This window comes from Hypanus sabinus, chromosome 13, assembly GCF_030144855.1.
Source record: "Hypanus sabinus isolate sHypSab1 chromosome 13, sHypSab1.hap1, whole genome shotgun sequence".
NCBI classification, from domain to species: Eukaryota; Metazoa; Chordata; class Chondrichthyes; order Myliobatiformes; family Dasyatidae; genus Hypanus; species Hypanus sabinus.
The window spans coordinates 82,229,219-82,253,489 of NC_082718.1; the positions used below are offsets into that span (position 1 = coordinate 82,229,219).

Genomic DNA, 24,271 nt, shown 5'->3' on the forward strand with positions numbered 1-24,271 from the left:
GATCAGCTTCTAAACACCACAGCCATCTCAAAGGCTTTGTGCAGGACGGATCTGAAAGGGAGGACCCCAAGATTGCCTGCCAAGTGAGGAAGGTATTGGGGTTTGTTTCTGAATTCCAGGGATGTGACACTCTGCTTGGCAAACTGATGGACGTGCTTCACCCTGGATCTCCAGGTCAAATGGACAATGGCTTCGGGGACCACCAGGATGCAGGAGCAGGTATAGGCCATACCCACTCCATGTACAGTGACATTGAGAGCTCCTCATGGCCGATATCCAGGTTCATGCTCAGCATCAAGAAGGAGTGACACTCTTCACATACTGAATTTTTGTTTTACCTGGGATCGCCACTCTGGACAGTTCCAGCTATATGCCTCAGTTACTCCAAACCAAACTCCTAGAAACTTCAGGTAATCAGTCTTGATGATCAAGGATGAGGAGGATCAACTGGGCCAGTTGCCAAAGAACGTGGCCTCATCTCTGCTGCAGTTGACTCCTCATCTCCTGACTCAGGCTAGTTCCAAGTGATCACACATACTGATTAATCAGTGGTCCTACCATGGGGATGAGCAGAAGAAAATGATGTAGTTCACGTACAGGGAAGCTTTGATCTGAGTGGCCCAGTATGTCCAAGTCTGGATACTGAGTGGAATGTGAAATAGTGCTGGACGGTTTTGGACCTCTTCCCGCGCTAGAGGTACCATTGCTGGAACTGCTGTTTGTTACTTGGAGCAACATCAGAGAGGTCACTGGGTCTTTCTGCTCATGAAGGAAAGAGTTAGGAACACAGGACAATACAGGAACAAGCCCTTCAACCCATGATGTTGTCCCAAACTGTGCCAAATTCTCGGAATCAATTAAGTAAATTTTCAGGTACTTCCCTCCTAAACAGGAGCCCTTAACTGAGAATGGACTCATTCTGGACTGAAGGATAGCGTGGGGGGTGGGGGAAAAGCCAATATAAAGAGGTGAGGGGAAGGGATGGACCAAGAGTTGGCAAGTGGTAAGTAGATCCAGGTGAGGAGAGGTGATAGGCAATTGCAGAAAGGAAGAGTGTAAGTAGTGTAAGAGGCTGGAAATGATAGGCCGAGGTAACAAAGGGCTGCAGATGAGGTGTGCTGGAGTGAGTCCCTGGATCTTTTTAAGAGATGAGAGAAAACTGTCTCTTTAGCAGAATAAAGAAACTAATGGGATGGATCTTGAGATAGCCCATAATTCCGTAGTTGTGCTTTGAATTGGACAGGTTAGGAGAGTGGGTGACAAAGTGGCAGATGGAATATAGCATAAAAATGTGTAAGGTTATGCACTTTGGGACAAAGAGTAAAGATGTGGACTATTTTCCGAATAGGGAGAGAACTCAGAAATCAGAGGTACAAGTGGACTTGGGAGACTAAGTTTACAATTCCTTTAAGGTTGACTTGAAGATTGAGTTAGTAGTAGTAGTAGTGGGCTTCTGTAGGTCTGGGATGGATTCTGTGTCCTAGCAGTCTGGGCAGTGCAATATAGAGAGCAAGCTGTTGCCCATGTAGCAAACTCCCTCTTCATGCATCTGGTGAACCAAAAGGAACATCAGAGACCAATACTGTTTGGCACCAGCAGTGTCACAGGAGTTGCCAGTCAGCATTGAACTCGATGTAGGACTGCCTTAGGGACTTCAGCTCTGGATTTTTCCCTCAGGGTTGACTCCTAAAGCCTTCCCCATGAGTGTGTGTAGCCACAAGGCAGTGGAGGTGTGAGATCAGCGTTTTCCTTCTCCTAGGTGAGCTGCCGGCCACAGCTAATGAGCTCCATCCACCTGAAACAACTGGTTTTAAGGTGTCAGTAAAACACCTTTGCTCTTTCTCCTGTTAGTAGCAACACTTCCATTGGGCTTAGTAGCTAAGCCATACATGAAGGCCAGGAGCTGGACCTGGTTGTCAGAGGCTGTTTGAGGTGCACGCCATTGGGAGCATTTAATAGGTAGTGGAGACCTATCCCCATTACCACCCCTTGCTATAACAATCTTAAGGAATCTTACATAGTTGGTATAAAGAATGCAAATGCAATATTAGCTTTCACTTTGAGAGGAATAGAATATAAAAGCATGGATTTACTCCTGGGGCTTTCTAAGACTGTATTTGGAATATGGTGAGCAATTTTTGGCCCCATATCTAGAGAAAGATGTGCTAGCTACGGAGAGTATTCAGAAGAAGTGTTTAAGAATAATCCTAGGAATGTAAGGATTGAGGAATGATAACCTTGGGCCTGTAGTTGGTGGAGTTTAGAAGGATGAGGGAGCATCTCACTGAAACCAACTGAATAATGAAAAGCTGGAATAGAGTGGAGGTGGAGAGGGTTTTTCCATTAGTAGGAGAGTCTTGAACCAAGGAACATACTTTTGGAACTGTGATGTGGAGGAATTCCTTTAGCCAGAAGTTGCTGAATCTGGGATTTGTGGTCAAGTTGCTGGATGTAGTTTAGACAGAGATTGATAGGTTTTTGATTGGTAAAGGGGTTAAGGGTTTATATGGAAAATGGGGTTAAGAGAAAAATAACCATGGTGGAACAGACTCAATTGGCTAAATGACCTAATTCTACTCCTAGATCTTAATATGTATGGTTTCCAAATGAATGACTGTTGACATAGGTAACTCTGATAAAATCTTATTCCTGAGGTTTAGTTCAGCAAAAGTAAGCCATTTGAACTCTCCTAACAAGTATCCAGATTCAACAGCATAAATACCCACTCAAGCTGATTTAAATATTTTTGACAGGACCATTTGAACATACAATGTTTCTGGGTATCATTAGATGACTGTAGATCCAAAGCAGTTACAGACTTATTATCCTTAAACTTCATCTGTGAACATGAAGTTGGGTTATTCCACAATATGTACCCTAATTGAGAGGGGATGGGAGTCCTGTTCTACTTGCACAGCACTACTCCACAATGGGAACCTTTAGTTGGGAAGGATGGTCCCAGCTGGGAAGCATTATTGAAAGTATTTGATTGCATGGTATTTTGTAATTCCTCTGAGTAATATTTCCCACCTGGGATCATTTTTACTGGGAAGTCTCTGAACAATAAGGGCAGCAAGAAGAAGTAAATAATTGGGATTGTATTTCTGTGCTGTTCAGCAGTACGTGGCTCAAAGAACTGAGTGGGGTCTGGTCAACAGGATTATAGTAGCATATGATCCATCAAGCACTCTTGAGTTTGGGAATTAGCTGTAGGAATTTATTTATACAATGCTGTCTGGGTATTATGTCATTGGCCTCTCAGCGGTGTAGTCTGATGTTGTAACTCACCTGTACACCTTGATAACAAAGTTCTGTCAGGAGGAAACGGACTTTATCTTAGCGACTGACCTCATAACAGTGCAATCCATTTACTGTAACTGATTGACCCATGATAACGCAGCACTGTCACTGTGACTGATTGACCCAAGCAAACAAGTCTCGTATTGTGCAGTTCTGTCACTGCATAAGTTGCTGACTCACCTCATGCTAATCCACCCCTATGACTGATGGACACTGTAACAGCAATTGTGTCCCAGTGTGACCAAATGCCATTCCTAAGATAGTTCAGATTTGTGGCGTGACTGATTATCATTCTGAGAGCAGTACCACCATTATGAATTATTTTTGCAAATCCTATTTCTTTAATCAGGATCACTGGCATATGTGGTGGAATTTGTTGACTTTGTGGCAGCAGTACAATACAATGCATAATAATAGAAAAGAATGAATCACAGTAAGTATATATCTACTTATTTAACTATTTTGTGTATATATAAAATAGTTAAATTCAGTAAGTAGTGCAAAAACAGAAAGAATAAAAGTAGTGAGGAAGTGTTCATGGGTTCAATGTCCTTTCAAAAATCGGGGGGCAGAGGAGAAGAAGCTGGTCATGAATCATCGAGTGTGTGTTTTCAGGCTTCTGTATCTCCTTCCTGTTGGTGGCAATGGGAACAAGGCATGTGCTGGGTGATGGGGTCCTTAACGATGGGTGCTGCCTCTTCGAAGCACCGCTCCTTGAAGATGTCTTGGATACTACGGAGGCTAGTGCTGACTATTTTACAACTTGGTTATTGCTTTGCTAAGATTGTAATTTAATAGGGATTCAAAAGCTTTTGATCACAATTGATTATTTCTTTCTCTACAGTCTAGTAGTTCTATTATTATGCTCATTTAAATTTAAATAAATATCTTGCAGAATTTTTTAAAAGAATGACATAGCTAACTTATATGACGTCAGTTAACATGTTGTAAAATACTTAAGTGACTGTTTGAGAATTAATCTCTAGTGACTGGCATTTATAAATGATTATTAAGATATAGTGCTGAGTGAAGCAGAGCTTGGGGAAAATATCGAGTATCCAACTGTAATTGAATAATTGTTATTAAAAGAAAAGGTCAGAATGATTCATAGCTGTGCTTGCTGGTGTAGAATGATTGAATTTTAAATCAAAGAGTTTGCCATGAGCCAATCCTCAGTGAAGTTCAAAGAGCAGTGATCTCCTCAGACTAAATTTACCAAACTGAAGTCAGACTAAGTTCTCTTTCATTTGTTCCAACCTTCTGATAACCTCCAGATGTACAAAGCATGTCCAGGCCAAGCAACTTCCAGTAAATCTCCACACTCTGTTCTCTTAAGGTTCAGGAAATGAGCAGTGCTGATTTACAATTAGGTCACCTGTGCAATCCTTTGTTATAATGATATTGTTGATAGTGTACTGTGTTTACCCAGAACCATTATTTTTTTAGGAGGGGTGAGGCGCTGATGTTTACAGTTAGTAATACACTTTCAGATAACACAGAGAATCAGTAAACTACCGAAGACATGTTACCAAGTAAGAGGATGTGATTTGGAGTTTCTGAAAAAGATATTGAAAAGAAGCTCACACAGTGACTGATGCAGCTCACGGTATCATTTGTATGCCTCTATCTGCCACTGGTGGATTGAGACCATTAAGCCCTAAAGCTTACAAATCTACTAGTGTCTGTAGTCACTGGCAGACTCTTTGTCATAAATCAACCGACCTGCCAACTCTCCCAATAAGGTGTCAGTGTGATCAACCAAAAGACAGATGAAAGCAGAAATGAAGAGATTTCTTCTCTCAAAAAGTTGGTAAATGCCTCTTAATTATTTAAGTCTCCATATATGTGTGTGTGTGTGTGTGTGTGTGTGTGTGTGTGTGTGTGTGTGTGTGAGAGAGAGAGAAAAATATATACACACACAGTTTTTTGTTACTACTTTTTCTGTTCTGTATTTTTTCTGAAAATTTTTAAAAATAATTTAAAAATTCTTTCATAAATAGCTTTTGGGAATTTAAATTATTTGAGGTGGCACAGAAGAGTAGTGGTTAACACAACGCTTTACAGTACAGACGATCCAAGTTCAATTCCCATCACTGCCTGTAAGGAGTTTGTACATTATCCCCGTATTTGCATGTGTTTCTGCCCACGGCCCTAAGACGTATTGGTTGGTAGGCTAAATGATCATTGTAAATTTGGCTAGGATTGAATTGGGGCTTTGCTGGGTGGCATTGCTCGAAGGGCCGGAGGATCCTGTTTCACGCTGCATTTCTGACTAAACAGAACGCTTATTATACTTCAAATGGAGTTTATAAGAGATAAAATAATTAATAAACATGAGGTCTGCAGGTTCTGAAAATCCAAAGCAACACACAGAAAACGCTGGTAGAACTCAGCAAGTCAGGTAGCATCTTTGGAAAAGAGTAACTAGTCGACTTTTCAGGCCAAGACCCTTCTTCAGGACTGATTATAATTAATAATATTGTGAAATATTTTAAAATAGTAAAATAAAATAATAATAAACTAATTAATATGCTTTTAATTTTATGAAATAATATATTATGTTTATTCAATTTTTTGAATATAATGGAGTTTGTCTGTGTTGAAGACATTTCTGTTCAATGCTTTAATAGTTCAATTTAATATCCGAGAATGTATCCAGTATACAACCTGAAATCCTTACTCTTTACAGACGTCCATGAAAAAGAGAAAAACTCCCAAAGACTGAATGACAGAAAATGTGAGAACCCCAAAGCCCCGCTCCCACACACACGCGGCAGCAAAAGCATCAACCCTTCCCCTCCCTCCACCTGCTCCAGCAAAAGAATTAACTCCCATCACCCACCATGCAAGCAATAACAAAGCCCCCAGAGACCATAATCTAGGGTCCATCAAAAACTACTGCCCATCTCAACACTTAGACATCTCAGACAGGCTCTCTCTCCACTAGTGAGGGAGAGATAGATGTCGCCCCTGCCTAGGAGAGAGGGGAGGCAGGAGGCCAACAGCTCACTGTTTCGATGCTACAATCTGCAGCGTTGCTTATTCAAGTTTCCGCAAATCAAGAACCATTAGACCATCGAGAGAGAGATCGCTTGAGTGCAGAGGTCTCTGACAGCTGTGCCCACTGTCTCGATGCTTCATTTGGCAACATTGACCTAAGTAAAAGGGAATGGTCTGAAATAATGTTCTATCACAGTTGTTCATTTTATTAGACATGATTATAAACTATAAGGAAACATTCTAACATTTCACACTAAACTGATAATGATGACATTCACTTCATGAATAAAATAGTAGGAAACTCAAAGTACACTGCAGATGCTGTGGTCAAATCAACACGTACAAACACGCTGGAGGAACTCAGCAGGTTGGGCAGCATCCGTGGAAACAAGCAGTCAACGTTTCGGGCCAAGAACCTTCGTCAGGACTGAAGAAGGAAGGGGCAGGGGCCCTATAAAGAAGGTGGGGGGAGGTGGGAAGGAGATGGCTGGTAGGTGCCAGGTGAAAAAGCAATCAGAGGAAAGATCAAGGGGTAGCAGGGAGGGCATTGGCAGGAAAGGTGAAGAAAGAATGTAACAGGAAAGCACTATGGGTAGTAGAAGAAGGCAGAATCATGAGAGAGGTGATAGGCAGCTGGAAGAGGAGGCAGAGTGAAGGTGGGATGGGGGAAGGGAGAGGGAGGGAATTACCGGAAGTTGGAGAATTTGATGTTCATACCAAGGGGCTGGAGACTACTCAGACGGTATATGAGGTGTTGGTCCTCCAGCCTGAGTTTGGCCTCATTATGGCAGTAGAGGAGGCCATGTATGGACATATCCAAATGGGAATATGAAACAGAGTTGAAGTGAGTGGCAACTGGGAGATCCTGTCTGTTGTGGTGGACGGAGCTGAGGTACTCGACGAAGAGGTCCCCCAATCTGCGTCGGGTCTCACTGATGTAGAGGACACCGCACCGGGAGCACCGGATGCAATAGATGACCCCGACAGATTCACCAGTGAAGTGTTGCCTCATCTGGAAGGACTGTTTGGGGCCCTGAATGGTGGTAAGAGAGGAGGTGTAGGGACAGGTGTAGCATTTGCGCTTGCAGGGATAAGTACCAGGTGGGAGATCTGTGGGGAGGGACGTGTGGACCAGGCATTCGCAGAGGGAACGATCCCTGCGAAAAGCGGAGAGAGGTAGAGAGCAAAAGATGTGCTTAGTGGTGGGGTCCTGTTGAAGGTGGCGGAAGTTGCGGAGGATAATGTGCTAGATCCGGAGGCTGGTGGGGTGGCACGTGAGGACAAGGGGAACACGGCCCCTGTTGTGGTGACGGGAGGATGGGGTGAGGGCTGAAGTGCGGGAAATAGAGGAGAGGGTGAGGGTGAGGGCATCATTGATGATGGCAGAAGGGAAACCACAATTCTTAAAGAAAGAGGACATTTGAGGTGTCCTGGAATGGAAAGCCTCATCCTGGGAGCAGATGCGGTGGAGACGGAGGAACTGGGAATAGAGAATAGCATTTTCACATTGGCAGGGTGGGAAGAGGTATAGTTGAGGTAATTATGAGAGTCAACACGAGGAAATCTGCAGGTGCTGGAAATTCAAGCAACACACACAAAATGCTGGTGGAAAACAGCAGGCCAGGCAGCATCTATAGGGAGAAGCACTGTCGATGTTTCGGGCCGAGACAGTGCTTCTGCTTATAGATGCTGCCTGGCCTGCTGTGTTACACCAGCATTTTATGTGTGTTAATTATGAGAGTCAGTGGTTTTGGCATCTGTCTCTGGTGCTGAATGCCTTATTGTTAGACCAATCCCTGATTTGGTCATAGACAAGTGCAATGATCAAAGCAGGAGTTTAAAAATTCACTCAAACGATATTTGCAGGAAATTTGATCTACTGTGTTAACATAAAGTCCAATCAAAACATGATCTCCAGATGGAGCAAAACCATCAAGCCTATTTGTTAAATAATTTTTGATGCATGAAGAAGCAGAATGTTTGTTTTAAAGTAAGGTGAATTTCGTTATCAAAGTACACATATGTCACCATATACAACCCAGAAATTCATTTCCTTGTGGGCATACTCAGCAAATCTCTAGAAAAGTAAGTATAACAGGATCAATGAAAGATCAACCAGAGTGCAGAAGACAACAAACTGTGCAAATGGAAATATAAATAAATAGTAACAAATAACAAGAACATGAGATAAAGAGTGCTTTTAAAGTGAAATAATTGGTAGTGGGAAATTTCAATGATGGTGCAAGTGAAGTGGAGTGTATTTATCCCCTTTTATCCAAGAGCTTGATGGTTGAGGGGTAGTAACTGTTCTTGAACCTGGTAGCACAAGTCCTGAGGTTCTTGTACCTTCTAACTGATGGCAGCAATGAGAAGAGTGTGGCCTGGGTGGCAAGGATCTCTGATGATGGATGCTGCTTTCCTTCGACAGCATTTCATGCAGATGAGCTCAATTGTTGGGAGGGCTTTACCTGTGATGGCCAAATTCACTACTTTTTGTAGGATTTTCTGCTCAAAGGCATTGGTGTTTCCATACCATGCTGTGATGCAGCCAGTCAAACACTCTCCACTGCACATCTATAGACATTTGCAAAATTTTACCATCATTTGTTGCATGACCCTTACAGTTTCCGAAGCAAGGATTGGATTATTATTTTATTCATACTGTTTTAGTGCATTTTTCACGCTCACTGTTCATTAACCAGTCTTTACCACCCCAAAGCCCCCCTCCCATTCTCTCATTAATTAAAGGCGTATAATGAGGATATAGTGCAGAAATTAATAACAAAAATATATTTAAACTCCTCTACTTTATGGCCTTTTTGTTTGAAAGGTATTTAACTTTCCTATGCTTTTTGTTGTCCAGGGCAATGGGGAACCTGCAGCAAGCTCTTGTGTGTTTTGAAAAGAGACTGGTCGTAGCTCATGAACTTGGAGAGTCGTCCAACAAAGCCCAGGCGTATGGAGAACTTGGAAGCCTACACAGCCAGCTAGGAAACTACGAGCAGGCAATTTCTTGCCTTGAGCGACAACTAAACATCGCCCGCGAAATGAAAAATAGAATCTTGGAAAGTGATGCGGCCTGTGGCCTTGGCGGAGTTTACCAACAGATGGCAGAATATGAAACCTCACTGCAGTACCATCAGCTTGATTTGGAGATTGCAGAGGAAACTAATAACCCTACATGTCAGGGCCGTGCCTATGGTAACCTGGGATTGACCTATGAATCTTTGGGAAATTATGAACGAGCTGTGATGTACCAAGAACAGCATCTAAGCATAGCTGCTCAAATGAATGACCTGGTGGCTAAAACAATTGCGTACAGCAGCTTGGGACGGACACATCACGCCCTACAGAACTACTCACAGGCAGTCATGTATTTACAGGAAGGTAAATTAATATGTGCCTATCTCTGATGTGTTTTTTTCCTAACATTTTCCTTTCTCCCTAAGCATAGGTTAAACATTTGAAATTCATTTGGACAGTCCACCCCAAAAATTCCTAGCTAGAATTGGCTTTCTAGGTGTCAAACTACAAATGAATTTGATCTATGACTTTTCCTTGTGAACTTCTTTTATCCCTGTGCTTTCCTCTGGCTTGAAATTCCTCCAAGTGATATCAACAGTCGCACTTATGCAAAGTAGAGGGAGCTTTTCAGGTTTTCAGGGAGCTTTTCCACCTGGAGTCTGAAACATGTCTCTGCTGAGTTACAGTGCATTACACGAGACCTGTGATGTCCTGCAACCTGAAACACGGTCTCAGATGTGCCTCTTGGCCCCTTTACCTGAGGAGTTGAATGCCACTTCAGTGTTTACTTCCAGGCCTGGAGTTCTTTCTAGGCTGCTGCCGCTGATTTACCTGACATCTCAGTTAGATGCTCATTGTGATAAGGAAGGTCAGCCCAACTCCAGACCTGAAAATAGATTTCACAGGAGCAGGTGGAATGGGCACATGCGTTTTCCTGCATGTCAGGTTTTCCCAAATCAGAATCAGGGTTAATATCAATGGTGTATGTGGTGAAATTTGTCGTGTTTGTGGCAGCAGTACAATGCAAAACATAATAATAGAAAAAACATGAATTACGTAATATTATATATATATAAATTAAATTTAATAATAGTGCAAAAATAGGAGATAATAAAGTAGTGAGGTAGTATTCATGGGTTCAATGTCCATTCAGAAACTGCATGGCAGGGGAAGAAACTGTTGCTGAATCGCTGAGTGTGTGCCTTCAGGCTTCTATACCTCCTTTCAGATAGTAGCAATGAGAACAAGGCCAGATTTGGGTGATGGGGATCCTTACTGATCGATGCTGCCTTTTGAGGCACTGCTTCCACTGCTTCTTGAAGATGTCCTGGATACTACAGAGGCTAGTGCCCATGAAGGAGTTGACTAAGCTTATTTCGATCCTGTGCAGTAACCCCCCCCCCCACCCCCCGCCATACCAGACAGTGGTGGAGCCATTTAGAACGCTGTCCACAGTACATCTGTCGATATCTGTGTGTTTTTGGTGATGTACCAAATCTCCTCAAACTACAAATGAAATAAAACAACTGCCATGCCTTCCTTAGAGCTGCATCAAATTGTTGGGTCCAGGTTAGATCCCTAAAGATATTGAACTTCAAGTTGCTCACCCTTTCCACATCTGGATGATTTATGAGGACTGGTGTCCTAAACTTTCTGAAGTCCACAATCAAAGTTCTTTGCATGATATGACATTTTCTGAATGCATGGCGTTCCAGTTAGGAACATCGTGCATTCGGATATTTCACTCATTTGCTATTCCTACCTGCATAGATCACCCTGGCAGTCTCTTGCTAGAAATACCTGATATTACCCTGAAGCTCTTTGAGATGCCTGTGCATGAAGAACTTGGCTCTTGTGGGCACTGTTTTTCGCCAGCTTGCCCTGCTCCTTCACACCACCCAGGAGCCCACTTCCACCCCTCCTCACCTATTGTTATGACCTGGGTGATGGGGAATGCACCAGTAGCTGGAACAGTGTTCCTAAATGCCCATTTCAATAGAAGATGCTAATAACTGAAACTAGTAATGTTAGCTTAATAGTGGCATTACATAAGGAAATATAAAAAGGTGATTTTGTGAACCATGAACTGAAATTCATGACCAGTGTTCAGCATTCACAGACATCATTAGGTTGAACTGCAGTGCTATTTTAATGCCATTAAAAGGTAGTATTGCAACTTATGGCCCACTATTCCTGAAAAACATCAATGGCTTTTACTACTACAGGCATCCACCTCCCCCTCTTACCTCATCAATTACAGCAGAGACTAGGTGCACCTTAGAGTTGCTGGTTTTTCATTCCAATTTATATGATTTTCCTCAGGGACGTTGAATTAGTTTAGTTCTTGCTTTATGGTTATGTTGACTGGAGTGTGACGGTTCAAACCTGATTTAAAAGTCAGTAGTAATTGAAGATTTAATCCACAGTGCCTGGGCTCGTTGAAAGAATTTAGTTGTATTTTTCTCTTCAACAAAAAAAAACTGGATTTCAATTCATTCACATTGTAGTCTCATCTCCTTTGTTCAAGTGTGTAGTGTTCAAAGGTTTCATTTATCTTAATACAATATCTCTCACTATCTACTTTTACTAACTCTTAACACAAACTTGATTTCTTTCTACCACTTATTGTCCAATAAGTCTTGCTGGAGTATTTCACATGATTTCCCTTCATTGCTCAGGTTTGAGACTTGCAGAACAGCTTGGTCGGAGAGAAGATGAGGCCAAAATCAGGCATCGCTTGGGACTTTCACTATGGGCCAGCAGGAACCTGGAAGAGGCACAACACCAGGTATCTCGCAGCAAGAGAGTCAAATCCTGTAAATGTCCCATTGGAAAGATGGGTGGTATCACTAAGGCTGGAGAATGATGGGACAAGTGTTCCATTTAACTTTTCTATTTGTGCTATAATTACTTAATATTTTAGTTTGGGAGTTGATATTCTTGTTGTGTTTGTGGAGGGAAGGGGGATTTGGGGTGTTGATGATTGTGTTGCCATTCATTTTTTATGCAGAAGGGGTGGGTTTGCTGTTTCTCCTTAAGTGACTTCCATAGTTTTCTTTGTTTTGTGGCTATCTGGAGAAGCAGAATCTCAGAGATGTATACTGCATACATACTTTGATAATAAATCAGCCTTTGAACTTTTTTTTGAACCTTTGAAATAAAACTACATCAAAAATGATGGAGAATCATTTGTGAAGGTCAGAAGTGTAAAATTTAATGCTACTGAGACTCAGTAAGGGATCGCTCTAATGTATTGTTACTAAATTTATTAGGTATCATGGTAGCATAGTGGCTAGCACAACACTTTATAGTACCTGGGTTCAATTCCTGCTGCTCTTTGTAAGGAGTTTGTACGTTCTCCCTGTGACCAAGTGGGTTTCCTCCGGATGTTTCAGTTTCCTCCCACAGTCCAAAAACATACCAATTGGTAGGTTAATCAGTCATTGGAAATTGTACTGTGATGAGGCTAAGATTAAATCAGAAGGCTTTTGGGCAGTGTGGCTTGAAATACCAGATGGGCCTATTATGTGTTGTATCTCAATAAATAAGTAAATCAAAGATAAACCTTGAGAGGTTTTAATAAGCTACTCGATACATTGTTTTCTTTTATATAGGTGGTTTAGTTTCTTTTAATAATGGTTGGCAAATGAATTATAGGCAAAAAGCACAAGAGATAAAACCAGGTGAAAAAGGCACGTGGGTCTCATCAATCAAAAGAACTGAATAAAATTTACTGCTAAAGAACTGAGGTTAAAATTAACAAAGGTTGCCAGGAGTAATTCCAACTTCCATTGATGAATGAAAAGTTCTGATCATTCACTCCTTTGGCACAATCCAGCACTTCACTGAAGAGAGGAATTTCTTTAAGAATATTTATCCGTCTTTATAGTTGTGTTCACTCTGATGCAGTCAAGCAACACAACCAAAGAAATAGATGACCATAACATATCAAAACTGCCATTACATGAAAATCCTCTCTTTCTGAAAGAAAAGTGATTCCTTTAGAAATATTGTAGTAACTTCACACTGTGGTGGAAGGGAAGATTGATATCTGACCTGCCATTAGTTTTTTCTGGCATTTTCTGTATCTGAAGTAATTTGTCATGATGATAACTTTTAAGGATTGTTGCAAGTTCAAGGTCTTCCGTAGAAATCCTAAGCCTTTAATGGTGCTGTCCACTTCCATAAATGAGCTGAACATCATTTTAGGGAATATCCAATATCTAATGATTGGATACATAAATAATTCAGTTCTTCTTGGGATCAGATCCAAATGGTTTTATATATTCTTGTGTGTCCTTTATGAACCTGTTTGTGATGGTTGGAGGTTTCTTGGTTAAATAAATTGCTTTCTTCTTGTGGACATTAGGTGTAAAACAAAAACAGTAATTTGTATTTACGTAATGCCCACAAGACCATAAGACATCAGAGCAGAATGAGGCCATTCAGCCCATTGAGTTTGCTTGGCCATTCCATCATGGTGGATTTATTATCCCTCTCAACCCCATTCTCCTGCCTTCTCCTCGTAACCTTTCATGCCCCAGTTAATCAAGAACCTATCAACCTCAGCCTTAAATGTTCCTAGTGATTTGGCCTGCACAGCCGTCTGTGGTAAAGAATTCCTCAGATTCATCATCCTCTGGCTAAAGACACTTTTCTTCATCTCCATTCTAAACGAACTTCCCTCAATTCTGAGACTGTGCCCTCTCGTCCTAGACATCCTCCACCATAGGAAACATCCACTCTATCCAGGCCTTTCGATATTCTCTACATTACGAATAGGTTTCAGGGAGCTTCAGACCATGAGTATGAGCAGAGGTATCATCCATGGGCTGAACTATTTTGTCATGGTAGGAACATCAAGAAAAAGAGAGCATAAAGTTAATGTGAGAAGAAGGAGTTTCAAAGGGGATCTGTGGGTTTTTTTAAAAAAAGAATGGTTGATATCAGGAATGAGCTGCTGAACAAGTAATATAATCAATTGCTATTTTTAAGAGGCATTCGGATAGATATTTAAAATGTTATTTATTTATCTATGCATCTATCCATCTGTCTATCTTCTGTCTATGTATTTGTGTATTGATTTAAGATACAGCACTGAATAGGCCCTTCCGGTACTTAAAGCCACCCAGCCCAGCACTCCCCTCCGATTTAATCCTAGTCTAATCATGGGACAATTAATAATGGGCAATTAGTCTACCAACCAGAACATCTTTGGATTGCGAAAAGAAATGGAAACACCAGGAGGAAACCCACACAGTCATGGGGAGAATGAGCAGACACCTCACAGGGAGCAGTAGGAATTGAACCTGGGTCGCTGGTACTGTAAAGCGTTGTGCTAACCACTACAGTACCGTACCACCCCAAACGATGTGGACTTCAATGCAGGCAATGAGATTGCTGACGTTATGCAGATAGGATGGCACGAGCATGATGGGCAGAAGGGCCTGCTTCTGCACCGTGCATCTCCGCAACTCCAGACCACTATAGACCACTGGAGACCACCGATAAGTGCTTCAATTAGTATCTCCATATCACTGCACTGTAATTGCTGTACACATAGAGTAGATCCAGGCTACCTGACCCTTGTATTGAAAAGTAGGTATCAACAAATTATGTCCTCGCACTGAGAACAGTGGTGTAGCTATTGGCACAATGCTTTACAGTGTCAGCAACCCTGGTTCAATTTCCACCGCTGCCTGGAAGGAGTTTGTATCTTCTCCTTGTGACTACGTGGGATTCCTTCCTCCTTCTTCCCACAGTCCAGAGACATACCAGTTGGTAGGTTAGTTGGTCTCCATAAATTGTCCCCTGATTAAATTGGGGGATTGCTGGGTGGCTTGGCTTGAAGGGCTGGAAAGGGCCTATATCTCAGTTGATGTATGTTTGGATCGGCCATTGTTGTGTGGGTTCACGTTCAGGTTAAGTTTATATCGGGGCAGATATCTGATGCAGAGACTGTTGGAGTCAGATTCATTTATTTTCATGAGTTACAACAGTGTTGCAAATGTTAATGCAATTTGATTTATTAGTGCTGCAGCTTGCTGGGTGTAAAATGTGCATTACGCTGTATCGAGTGAATGTGCATGTCATAGGGTATTCAGCAGTTTGTGAATGATATATGCAGTATGCTGTGTGAAAGAAAGGCAGGGTTGACAAGATGTGCCGTGCTTTCAGCGTGGACTTAATAGCCATTTTTCCGATATGCCATACACTTCATTCATTCCTTTCACAGAACACTAGACATCGTCCGTCTGCCGGAGGAATGAGCTTTTGTGGATGGAATGAATTTGCAGATCACATGATATGCAATACTCTGTACATGAAAAGGAACAACTCACAATTGATAAAATATTTCAGTTTCAAACCCACAGAGGTACTCAGCAGAGCTGTACTATATTTTGTACATGGAAGACATGACTGTGGTTCATTCTGGATTTGAATCAGAATCAGTTTTAATATTACCAGCAAGTGTTGTGAAATTTATTGTCTTTGTGGTAGCAATACATAATAATAGAGAAAAAAAACCCTGTGCATTACAGTAAGTATGCGTGTGTGTGTGTGTGTGTATGTGTGTGTATGTATATATATATAGTAGTGAGGTAGTGTTCATGGGTTCAATGTCCATTCAGAAATCGAATGGCAGAGGGGAGGAAGCTGTTCCTGAATCACTGAATTTGTGCCTTCAGGCTCCTGTACCTCCTACCTGATAGCAGTGGGAAGAAGGCATGTCCTGGGTGATGGGGATCCTTAACAATGATCACCACCATTTTGAGGCATCGCTGCTTGAAAATGTCCTGGACACTACAGAGAGCAGTGCCCATGAAGGAGCTGACAAAATTTGAAGAGTTCTGCTCTTGAAAGCTTTCTTTAAAAGCAGAATTAAAAGAGGCTAATTTTTTTCAAGATTTGGTACTGTCTAAGGAATTAAAGTTAGCAGTGGAGAAAGCCAAAGGAAGGAAGAATTATTAGTTTAAATACACAAACATAACCTATCATATAAATTCTGTTATACTGTTAGGACATTGAGGGAAGTAATACAATCCATGCTGCTGTGACTCATGCAACTATAAGCACTGTGCTGATTCTCAGAGTATTCCCAGGCCCCATTCATTTCCTTGTGTAAGGTGGAATTGTGTTTCCCAGGTTTGGTAAAGGAGACAGAATACACTGATTATGAATAAGCATGTTGATCACTTATTTACAAACAGTAAAAAATCCGATCAGACATCCAAGTTCCCCCCAAGTTACACAAACTACAAACCTAAATATTCAACAAACGGATACCTAGCCAAGGGTGCAAGCCTGGAGCATATCTTCCCACTGATTCTTCAGTACCGGTCGCAACCTCAGTGTGAAGAACCCCTGGAGACTAAAGGTGAGAGACCGATACTCCCACCTGTGCGATCTTATACTCCTGAGGTGCCTGAAACCGGGCACTGAAGTCATGGCACACAATGCAACCAATGGGAAAGAGCTGCTACGTACTTCAAAAGGGCCAATTGATGACCGGCACGGTAGAAGCGGCTTTCGATCGACAAGTAAACTAACCCCCACACGTGGCACCTTGTTACCTCTTCCCTCTCAAGTATGCTGAACAAAAACCCACCCTGATTCTCCTGCCATTTACCTAACCTTGGGTTAATTTATAGAAATCAATTCATCTACCAACCTGTGGAATGTGAGTGGAAGCTGAAGCACTGGAGCAAAGCTGGAAGGGAGAATATTCAAGCTCTACAAGAACAATACCTGAGGTAAAGATTGAGTCTGGGCCATTGGTGCTGGGTGGAAGCAGAACTACCTGCAGCATCGCTCTATTGATAAGGGAAGCCAGTCCTCAGAGGGATCAGAAGTGGAAAGAGTGAGCAACTTCAAATTCCTGGGCGCCAATATCTCTTGAGGATCTAACCTGGACCCAGCATATCAATGCAGCTATAAAGAAGGCATGACAGTGGCTATATTACATTAGGAGTTTGAAGAGATTTGGTATGTCTCAAAAAACATGGGAAGATTTCTACAGATGTACTTTTGGAAACATTCTAACTGGCTGCATCACCGTGTAGTATGGGGGGGGGGGATGAAATTGGGCTACTGCAGAGCATTGAAGTAAGCTGCAGAGAGTTGTAAACTCAGTCAGTTCCATCGTGAGCACTGGCCTCCATAGTATTCAGGAATCTTCAAGGAGCGGTGTCTCAAAAAAGCAGTGTCCATCAATGAGAATCCCATCACTCAGGTCATGCCTTTGTTCTCTCTGCTACATCAGGAAGGAGGTACAGGAGCCTGAAGGCACACACTCAGTGATTCAGGAACAGCTTCTTCCTCTCTGTCATCCAATTTCTAAATGGACATTGAAACCATGAACACTACCTCACTGCCTTTTTAATCTTTATTTTTGCACTACTTATTTAACTATTTAATATATACACTTACTGTAATTGATTTCTTTCTCTATTGTCATGTACAACATTGTACTGCTGCCACAAAGTTTACAAATCTCACAACATATGCCAGTGACATTAAACCTGATTGTGGTTCTGTTCTGACAGTATTGGACATCGGTCATCAAATGCCTTGGTTTTGGGGCTCCCAGGAGTAATTGTGCACTGCCAAATAATTATATTCCTGATAAAAAAGGAACAAATGCTTGTCTACTCAACAGATACCTGTCTTGATACACAAAACACCCTGTGATAAATAAGTTGTAATACTCATTTCTTTTTCAGCTTTATAGAGCATCTGCTTTATTTGAAAACATTCGCCATGAAGCACAGCACAGCACTGATTATAAACTTTCACTCTTTGACCTCCAAACATCCTCCTATCAAGCATTGCAGCGAGTTTTGGTCAGCCTGGGTACGTAGCACTCGGAAACATTCTCTGTCCGGTCAGTTCCTGGGGGCAGTTTCACGACTGTACTTTTCAAAGTAATTTTCTTTTCCCCCTTTCTTTATTTCTTCTCAAGCATTAGCCAACAGCTGCTGGAAGGTTGGATGCCTGATCTCTGGTAATTTCACTGAAACTTGCGATTTTGTCTTTGTTAGTTCATAATAGCCTTCTTTTGCTTTTCTCTTCCATCCAATTAGGAAGTATTGATTTACATTATACACCACAGCTGAGATTGTGAGCTGTGATTTAGGATATAAATTCACCTATTATCATTCACGGTCGTCGTGTGTTGGTAAATCTATGTAGGGACCCCACTGTGCTCTCCTTACTAAGAGGTTTCTAAAAATTAGCTCCATTAAAAATAATTATTTGGCCATTCTCTTCAATATTGCTTTTGAAACCTTGTGATGCACAGATTGGCTATAACTGCTGTCAATGAACAACAATTCAAAAAACAAGTATTTGACAGACAAATCAGTGAAGTGGGCAAAGACATCAACAGCTGCAAAAATGTTTCCTTCAATTAGCAGTCTCACTCTGATTTAACTGCAGGGAACAAATGGAAAATATATTGGTTCAGTACGAGTTTGTTAATTAGAGAATTCTAATTATGTCTGTATCATATTGTACCTGATATGGTAGGTCTTGGTTCTTTAATGGAGTTGCAACTTATCCCTACCTCTGTCAAAATAATTTTAATCTGCTTCAGTTTTGTGTGTAACTGTAGTGACTCATTATTCAGGCAAAAGGTGCAGATAATTGAAAAATATGTTTAATAACTTTGATGGAAGAGGCATGTATGTTTAAAATGTGTGTTAATTTCACAGAAAATCTTTGCATAATTATCCATGTGTATAGAGTTAATCTAAAATAGTGAATGGTCCTTCTCAACAAATATCTTTCAAGGAGAACGTAGGGAGAATGACTTAATGGCTTTCGAAAAATGTCTAAGATATTTAGGTTAGATTATATACATACATTGACAATTTATTAGCTGCCTCCTGTGTGGTCAACTGCTGCTATAACCCATCCACTTCCAGGTTTGACAAGCTATGCCCTTCTGCACTTTTGTAAGTTGTGGTTATTTGAGTTACTGTCATCTTTCTGTCAGCATGAACCAGTCTGGCCATTCTCCTCTGACCCTCTCATTTAACAGGGCTTTTTTGCCGCAGAACTACTGCTCACAGGATGTTGTTTTTTTGTTTTCCACACCATTATTTGTAAACTAGAAGAGACTATTGTGTGTGAAAATCCCAGGAGATCGGCAGTTTGTGAGATACTCCAACCAACCTACCTGGCATCAACAATCATTCCACGGTCAAAGTCACTTAGATCACATTTCTTCCCCATTCAACTGAACCTCTTGACCATGTCTGCATGCTTTTATGCATTGAGTTGCTGTCACACGATTGGCTGATTAGATGTTTGCACTAATGAGCAGGTGTACCTAATAAAGTGGCCACTGAGTGTATATTATGCTATTATCATTAGCTTAGTTTATATTTATTATATTGTTATATAGTTGCTATTTTTAGATTAGACTCTACATATATATGTATATACATATAATATATACACAGACATATAAAATATTTATATATATATATAAATTTGGTAAGTGTGTGTGTACATACCAGCATGCTTACCAAACTGAGTTAATCATCCCACCCTTCATCACAATTTCTTCTGATAACCTTATTAGGTCGTCATGATGAGGCCTTGGCAGTGGCAGAGAGGGGAAGAACAAGGGCTTTTGCTGACCTTTTGGTAGAAAGGCAAACTGGACAGCAAGTATCTGACTCACTGACCCCGGTCACCATTGACCAGATTCTGGACGCCATCAATAATCAGCGCAGTCTGGTACTGTACTATTCCCTGGCCGCTGGGTACCTCTACAGCTGGTTACTCGCACCAGGAGCAGGTATGAGTTGTGTTCTTATTCAATAAGTGAATCATAACCCCAATTCTTGCATCTCAAGTAGCAATTGAGTCCGTTCATGACATGTAGCAATGTAATGTTGGCCTTGCCACATATGAAGAGCAACTCTTATTTTAGCTCGGACCAACTATCTGAAACAGAGTTTGGTCGTTCCTATACAGAGTTTTCCAATCTTATAATCTTACATCTTCTTCACGACTAAAATATCAATGACTGTTCAAAGAACAAGATGGTTTTCACCTATCCCTTAACATGATAAAACAAAATTTATTTATCAGTCCTTTTTCTTGGACTTTGCTACATTCTCAGATCTAGTTCCTTAAAAGTCATGCTGCATCAGAAGTTCTTCATTGGTTGTGTAACTCCGTGGGCTGTCCTAAATTGAAGGATGCCATGTACATGCAATCCTTCTTTCTGCTCTAATCATGAAATTTGTCAAAACATTTCTTAGATCTTAGGTCCACAAATACTGGTTTGCTTAGTGTTCCTAGAGTGAAGCGTATAAAAACTGGTGTTACAGCATTTTGCTCTTATGCACCTAAAACGTGGAATGCTCTGCCGACTGAGGTACACCAGGCTAGTACTGCAGAACATAGCGAAACACTTCTGAAAACCTACTTTTTTAATTTGGCCTACTTACAGGATTACTTAATGTCTGTTGATGTCGATTATATTTATATAATTTGATATATTAGATTACATTTTGTTCTATATAATGTTTGTCTTTCCTTATGATTTTAATTTTGTCTCATTTTTATGACTGTATTGCTTTATAAGACCATAAGATATAGGATCATAATTTGGCCATTTGGCCCATCGAGTCTGCTGTTTCATTTCATCATTGCTGATCCAATTTCCCTCTCAGCCCCAGATTCCTGCCTTCTCCCCATATCCCTTCATGCCCTGACCAGTCAAGAATCTACCAACCTCTGCCTTAAATATACATAAAGATTTGGCCTCCACAGCTGCCTCTGAAAAAGAATTCCATGGTTTCACCACTCTCTGGCTGAAGAAATTCCTCCTGATCTCCATCCTATATTCTGAGGTTGTGTCCTCTGGGTTTAGACTCTCCCACCATAGGAAAGATCTTCTCCACATCCACTCTATCAAGTCTTTTCACCATTCGATAGGTTTCAATGAGGTCACCCCACACTCTTCTGAATTTTAGTGAATACAGGCACAAAGTCATCAAAAGCTCTTCATATGACAGGCCATTCAATCCTCAAGTCATTTTCATGAACCTCCTTTACACCCTCTCCAGGTTCATTATGTGCCATGTCAGAGTACCCAATGTGGACGATCACCTTCACAATCAATGTAAATCACTCTGGACCTGAATATTAAAGTATGAAAGGTGCTATATAAATAAAGTTATTGTTATTAATATTGGGTTTAATTTATATGATTACCTATGTAGAGATACAGTGTGTAAGAGGCTCTTCCGTCCCAGCCGCCCACCCATTTGACCACAGCCTAATCACAGAACAACTTACAATGACCAAGTAACCTACCAATCGCTGTGTCTTTGTACTGTGGGAGGAAACTGGAGAACCCGGAGGAAACCCACGTGGTCATGGGGAGAATGTACAAACTCCTTGTGGACTGTGCCAGTATTGAATTCTGAAACCACGAGCTAACTGCTACACAACTGAGGCGTAATGAAAACTTTCTTAGATCTTTTCCTTTCCAACCAATCATTTCTTATATTCATGGAGGAACTTTGTTTTAAATCAATGAAATTTTACTGCACAGTTTTATGACACAGATAAGGTTGACTAATATACTTAAGTGCTTAAATTTTATTCCGTATTTATTATTCAATTGTCCCCAATGAAATTAAGATTGCTCATTAAAAGCTTACTATATTTGAAAGGGGAAAGTAATATGATTGGATGATTGGAATTCAGAAGAATGAAGGGTGACCTAAGAGAAACTGATTGAATGTTGAAAGGCCTTGATAGAGTGGACATGGAGAGAGGATGTTTACTATGGTGGGAGAATCCAGGACCAGAGGAGACAGCTTCAGAATAGAGGGGCATCCTTTTAGAATGGAGATGAGGAGGAATTTCTTCAGCCAGAGAGTGGTAAATCTGTGAAACTCATTGCCCCAGCAGGCTGTGGGGGTCCAAGTCATTGGATTTATTCAAGGCAAAGGTTGCTTCTTGATTGGTCAGGGCATGAAGAGATACAGGGAGAGGACAGAAGACTGAGGCTGAGAGGGAAAATGGATTAGCCATGATGAAATGGTGGAGAAGACTCGATGGACCAAATGGCCTGATTCTGCTTTATCTCTTATGGTCTTATAACAACCAATGGGGCAAAAGGTAATGCAATTTATTCATGAATGTCAGTAAGTCCAGCAATCTTTTCTATGCACTATTAAGAGTGTAACATTTTAATAGGTGGTGCTTCATTTCAGAGTCAAATGCAGGAAATGAGATCAAGTTATTCATCAGTCCATTTCCTATGTAGTGATTAGTTTGGTGTAAATTGTGTAACATATGCTGGCATAATTGTTAAATGATTCTGTGTGGACTTGTTTCAAAGAAAATATTTTCCCTTAAACGAACTATTGAAGCAGAAGAGTTGTCATCAAGAGCTCTTTTAAACATTTATTTGCCTAACACATTTTGATATGATAAAGGAGATAATGTCCAAAATGAATAATTACAAAATTCTGATCTGCTGTATAATGATTGTCAGCCTGTAATGAGCACCAGATGGGAACATGAAAGATGGTATTAGGTGCTGCGTTATTGTACTTAATTGAAGTGGAGGTGGGAAATTGGTGACCCAGCAAAGATACCAGGCTCAACAATGGGCATTTTAGAAAATCACAAAAGCTTACCAAGTGTCCAGAGACGAGGAACAGCAGGAAGAATGTCCCCTCTGATTTCCTTTTAGAAAAATCAATATCATTTTTAATGCCTTATAATCATGGTCATACAAAAGTACAGCAACGAAATAGACCCTTCGGCCCATCTTGTCTGTGCCAAACCATTTAAACTGCCTGCTCCTATTAGCATGCACCGGCTCCATAGCCTTCCATGCTCCACCATTCATGTACCTATCCAAATTTCTCTAAGACATTGGAATCGAGCTCACATACACCACTTGTTCTGCCAGTTTTTCCACATTCTCACAAACCTCTGAGTGAAGAAGTTTCCCCTTGGTAGTCCCTTTAAGCATTTCACCTTTCACCTTTAACCCATGGCTTCTGGTTGTCATCCTACCCAAGCTTCCTGCACCTTTTTTAAAGTGGAATGTAACTTATTATAAGACAAATGCTATAACTTACTCACTACATTTAGCATATATCGTAACACCGTTGAAGTGAAATTAGCATTCGGTTGTGAATTCCGTTCTTTTGCAGATTGAGCTGGCATCCCTTTGTCCTTAATATTCAAGTCACTTAGTTAAAGGGAAAGCAAGCAAGATACTTGCTACCAAATGATACCATGAATGGAATGATGGAATGGAATTTGGAAATATTAAGATTAATATCAATAGCTATGTAAAGTACACGGTAGCACATTGCTTTACAAGGCAGGTAACTCGGGTTCAATTCCTGATGCTATCTGTAAGGAATTTGTACGTTCTCCCCGTGACCACATTGTGTTCCCCCAGGTGCTCCGGTTTCTTCCTACAGTTCAAAGACATAGTGCTTGGTTGGTTAACTGGATGTTGTAAATTATCCTGTGATTAGGCTGGGATCAGGGGATTGCTGGGTGACGTGGCTTGAAGAGCTGGTAGAGCCTATTCCACGTTGTATTTCAATAAATAAAATTATTCATTGGGATTCTCTTGAGCAGCATCACAATAACTTCAAGATTTCAAATATTGGCTGGTGGGGAATTGACAGAGATGGTTCCTTCTGCTGGTCCTTTAGTGTTTCCATGCATGTTACAAAGCAAAGGACACAGTGAAATTCTGTAACATAATCAAAGGCAAGTAGGGTTGGTAAATTTTTGCAAATAGATTTTTTAAAAACTATTACATGTACAGAAATATGCACTGACTGCAGAAGGGTGTAAGTTGCCTTCTGTCTCTAAAATTCAAAGTAAGTTTTGATCGGGGCAGACTGGCTCTGCGCCTTGCAGTGAACGAGAAACATAGCGCTAA

At 41.0% G+C, this 24,271-nt stretch overlaps 1 protein-coding gene across 7 annotated transcripts in view; it reads left to right on the forward strand.

The window, feature by feature from the left end:
* The window catches only part of ttc28 (tetratricopeptide repeat domain 28), an 886,755-nt gene that overhangs the window by 663,834 nt on the left and 198,650 nt on the right, over window positions 1-24,271 (forward strand). For all 7 annotated transcript variants that reach the window (XM_059988046.1, XM_059988048.1, XM_059988047.1 and 4 more), the window contains 4 exons: window positions 9,164-9,687; window positions 12,003-12,112; window positions 18,048-18,177; window positions 19,913-20,131. In XM_059988046.1, coding sequence (XP_059844029.1) covers window positions 9,164-9,687; window positions 12,003-12,112; window positions 18,048-18,177; window positions 19,913-20,131 — 983 coding nt within the window. The remainder of the gene's footprint in view (window positions 1-9,163; window positions 9,688-12,002; window positions 12,113-18,047; window positions 18,178-19,912; window positions 20,132-24,271) is intronic.